Genomic DNA, 3,977 nt, shown 5'->3' on the forward strand with positions numbered 1-3,977 from the left:
CTTTAAGATTTTTGTAAATTGCTAAAAATACTCCAATACCATTCATAGATAATTAATTCATTCACAAAACTAGAGATTCACAATGACAAATGTTGTATATAATAATGTCATGCTGGATGAAAGAAAAAAAAACAACAGAAAATTAACATGTGTCAACCTCTCCCATTTTGAACTCGGCAGCTTCGTGCATGTAAAGCTCATACACTAAAACAGACACTGTCAATCAATGTCAAGTCACTTCCATAAACATTCTTAAAAGACACCACGTCTGTAAATAGCTCCGACTTGTGAGCTAATAATGGCTGAAGAAGTTTTGGATGGCTGACTTGAGTGTTTCTTTAATTTCCAGTTAATATTTTCACCCAAAGACACAATTTAGACAAAAAGTTATTTATTCTGTTTACAACTTACATGCGAGTGGAGAGAACAAGTAATTTACAGAAATGCTTGGCAGTTAGAAAAGTGCACACTCAGTGCATTTAGGTCTCTGCAGTCACAAATTTAACAAAACAAAAATCAAATAAATTACAGCAATAAGATGTAGTAATTTAATTAAACATCAATATGCTTAAATAACAAAATAACAGTAAGTTCTGACCTACATCCTAGAATCCAAAGGTCAATAGAATACTTGAAGACAGGATACCAACTGAACCAAAATAGGCCAGATAAATTACATTAATACAAAAGTTTGAACTAAATTATATGATAAGAATTACAAAAAACACAAATTGAAAACTCGTGACTTAATAGAAATGGTGTAATTCTATCTACTTCAACTTTCAAATAGAAAAACAAAAATCTAAATACTTTTGAAACTAATTATTCTTTTTGCTGTTACTAATATTGTAAAAATAGTCTCAGAAAAGAGCATATATATACAAAAGAAAAGCTCTCGAAATCAAGTGCTATTTAGATTTAAACCATCCAACTGACCCAAGTTCCAATATCTGGGGACCTTTACACCCATGCCTCTTGTACAACAAAGCATTTCTTTACAACCAACTATGAACTACAAACACTGAATATACAAAATCTCAATACACTTTATGTTCGTGCAAAAAAAACATTTAAGGCTAAAATAAATGATAATGTCTCACAGTAAAGTCAATTTTACACATGCAAAGCTAAACGTACGTTGAGTGATCTACGTCTTTGGAAGGACTGACATTTGAACTCACAGGTTTCTATGTTTTTGAAAATTTAAGTATTTAACTGATACTTTTAAAAAACCCAAAAAAAAAGAACCTGTATCTTACCAAAAATGGCAAGATTTTATGTTATCTTTTACACACTACAAAACAAAAGTCAAATTTAAATTTACTTTGGCCTTCCTGTTACATTTTCCAAGTGCACAAGTATAAAAAAAATCTTGATTTTGAAAGGCAATGGCGGGTACTCCTACTAAATGCTATTCGGGCACCCGGATCAACAAAGACTCGAGGAGTCGAGGCAAGCACCCATGCCAAAACGGAACAAAAGCTCTCTTCGATTCAAAGATAATACTGTGAAATAGTGACTTGAATGTCATATAAGATCCATTAATTTCCATTTTTAAATCTTAGCTTACTGCATGCTTGAAGTGTTAATGTTTATTGTTGTAGCTTTACTAATTATAAATACTTCTAAGGTTACTGACTTGTAGCACTGTATTCAAATTGACGTTTCAGTAAATATGTCGAATGTCTTTATTATTATTATTGCACTGGAGTAAATCATATTACTGCTGTAATGATACATATTTTCCCCACTAGGAGGCTTCAGATCTCAGTTGAGCAGCACTCCCACTAAGGAGATGGTAAATGCAGTTTGATTTTCCAAGCCACACTTGTAGACGACAGTAGTCCAGACCAATCAAGAGGGGTTATTTGTTTGTTTATAATAAGCTGAGTTGCTACAATAACAACACTGCTGTTATTGTCGACTAATATAAACATTTTATACCATCAACTTATAATACAGAACTCTAAAGACTGAAACTAGGTTAAAAGAAAGCCTTTGTCATCATAAATTACAAACTACAGATTAAAATATGAAAAGCCCAAGTTTTAATTTGAAAAGTAAACTTCACTTTCGTAAATAATCAGAACGAGTGACCAACCTTCCAAGATAATATATGCATTAAAGCAATGAGTTACGCAATTTTTCTGGGCAGCATTATCGGGAGTTTCACTTACTGTAGAAATTAGATCTTTAGGAATTTTTGTAACTGTCCTCTCAAAGGTTGTTCTAAGTCACTGATATTATTATCATGAAATCTAAACTTACATCATGACATACCTCCTCTACCTCCGCCCCTACCACCCCTCATAGCACCTCCTCTACCTCGATATCCTCTGAAACCACCACGCCAGGGATTTCGACGAGACATGTTGGCCGAAGAACCAAAGGTTTCCACATTCAGTTTCCTTTCACGTCGCCAATCTACACGTTGCAAGTTTCTGGAAATCAACATTTTTCAGGTCAGTTTTGTAAACAGTTAGCAAGCTCAAACTATCAAAATAATCGTGAATATTTTCAAAATGAGACCTAAAACTCAAGTGCTTTCGAATAGTTGACTATTCTTCTTCAGGAAAATAAAGAATGAAAATTATGAAGTGTTATTTGTATTTTATTGGCTTTACTTTTATGACACAAGATGGAACTGTATGAAGTAAGAAATAAGGTGAGTATATTTTTCTTAATTAATGAAAACAGAAGAATCACATTACAGTTTACATATGTATTATAACAGATAATGTTTTGACAATAGTAGTTAGTGTTCAGCAAAAAGACAGAAGTCTGTTTTTCTCACCCTTTGCTTCTTTCCAAGGCTTCACAGCTGATGTTATCAAAAAACGACTTGCTTCTATCATAATAAACAACATCATCGTCATCTTGTACATCACCAGCCTGGGTTTCATTCCCAGAGTCATCCTTCTTGTCATCTGTCACCACACATACACACAGAGAGAGAAGAAAAATAGAAAGTTGTATAAATAAGACATTACAGAAATACTGAGTTAGTATAACCCTATCGAATATAAAACATGTTTTATCAAGTAGCTATCTAACGTCAACTCATTACTAATGTCTAAAAATCCTCTTCTACATTTTGAAATTTTACTGTTTCAGAGTAATCTGATTTTAAGTGATTACTTAACCCTCAAATTACAGACTTGTTTTTACACTAACTATTAAGGGGTCCACATATTACACCACTCAGTATAAAGATTTGACAACAAAAGAAAATAAGGTAAAATAACTTTTTTCTACACAGAATACAGAGAGGACCTTAGTGTTGACTAGTGGGTACTTTTATTTAGATTTTCATGTGACTTGTATGTTATTAATGATCCCGTATCCAACAAAAATTATGTACGCAGAAGTAATTTATGCATAAATAGTTGAGAAAACTGTTTAATGTATTTTATTTTCTTTACTTAAAAGTTAAGAACTCTTAATAAAATGGAAGTTTAAAGAATATTACTAAAAAAAACCTGTCTAGTTCTATAATCGATCCAAAGTTCAGAATCTAAGTTTTCTATACCTAGCTTTGTTTTAGCCAACTTGTTTTCAAGCTCTTGAAATTCTGCATTTGCTTGTTCAAAATCATATTCTCCTTCAAAGCGTAACACTTCTTTCTTGCCGGTCAGATTTTGCCGTGTTCGGGGACCCCTGGGTCGACGCTGATACCCTGAAGAACATAAATTTTACTGAACCACTGGCTCCATTACAATATCATTAATATAAACTAAATGTCCCAACTTTACTTGAACGTCAGAAAGTAATTTGGAATTAATTTTATACTGAGCCACCATCTTACATGACCTACATATTTCACTGCATGTGAATTTTTACATTCATAAAAATCTTAACATTAATCAGTACAAGTAGGTACCTACATATTTAATTGGAAAGTTTTATATTTTGATAGTCAAAGAAGTAATTAGATATAAAAAAAAATCACCTTGTGAATACATTCTGGAGATTATTTT

At 32.3% G+C, this 3,977-nt stretch overlaps 1 protein-coding gene across 2 annotated transcripts in view; it reads right to left on the reverse strand.

Moving 5' to 3' along the window:
- Window positions 1–1,972: 1,972 nt before the first annotated feature.
- Window positions 1,973–3,977, reverse strand: part of LOC106472511 (protein LSM14 homolog B-like) — a 16,158-nt gene continuing 14,153 nt past the window's right edge. Inside the window, exons 5-7 of one of the 2 annotated variants that reach the window (XM_022401083.1) lie at window positions 3,530–3,676; window positions 2,795–2,927; window positions 1,973–2,441 (exon numbers count right to left, since the gene is read on the reverse strand). In XM_022401083.1, coding sequence (XP_022256791.1) covers window positions 2,270–2,441; window positions 2,795–2,927; window positions 3,530–3,676 — 452 coding nt within the window. In that variant the 3' untranslated portion in view covers window positions 1,973–2,269. The remainder of the gene's footprint in view (window positions 2,442–2,794; window positions 2,928–3,529; window positions 3,677–3,977) is intronic. The other variant, XM_022401084.1, reaches the window with a different exon arrangement.

This window comes from Limulus polyphemus, unplaced genomic scaffold, assembly GCF_000517525.1.
Source record: "Limulus polyphemus unplaced genomic scaffold, Limulus_polyphemus-2.1.2 Scaffold5392, whole genome shotgun sequence".
Lineage (NCBI taxonomy): Eukaryota > Metazoa > Arthropoda > Merostomata > Xiphosura > Limulidae > Limulus > Limulus polyphemus.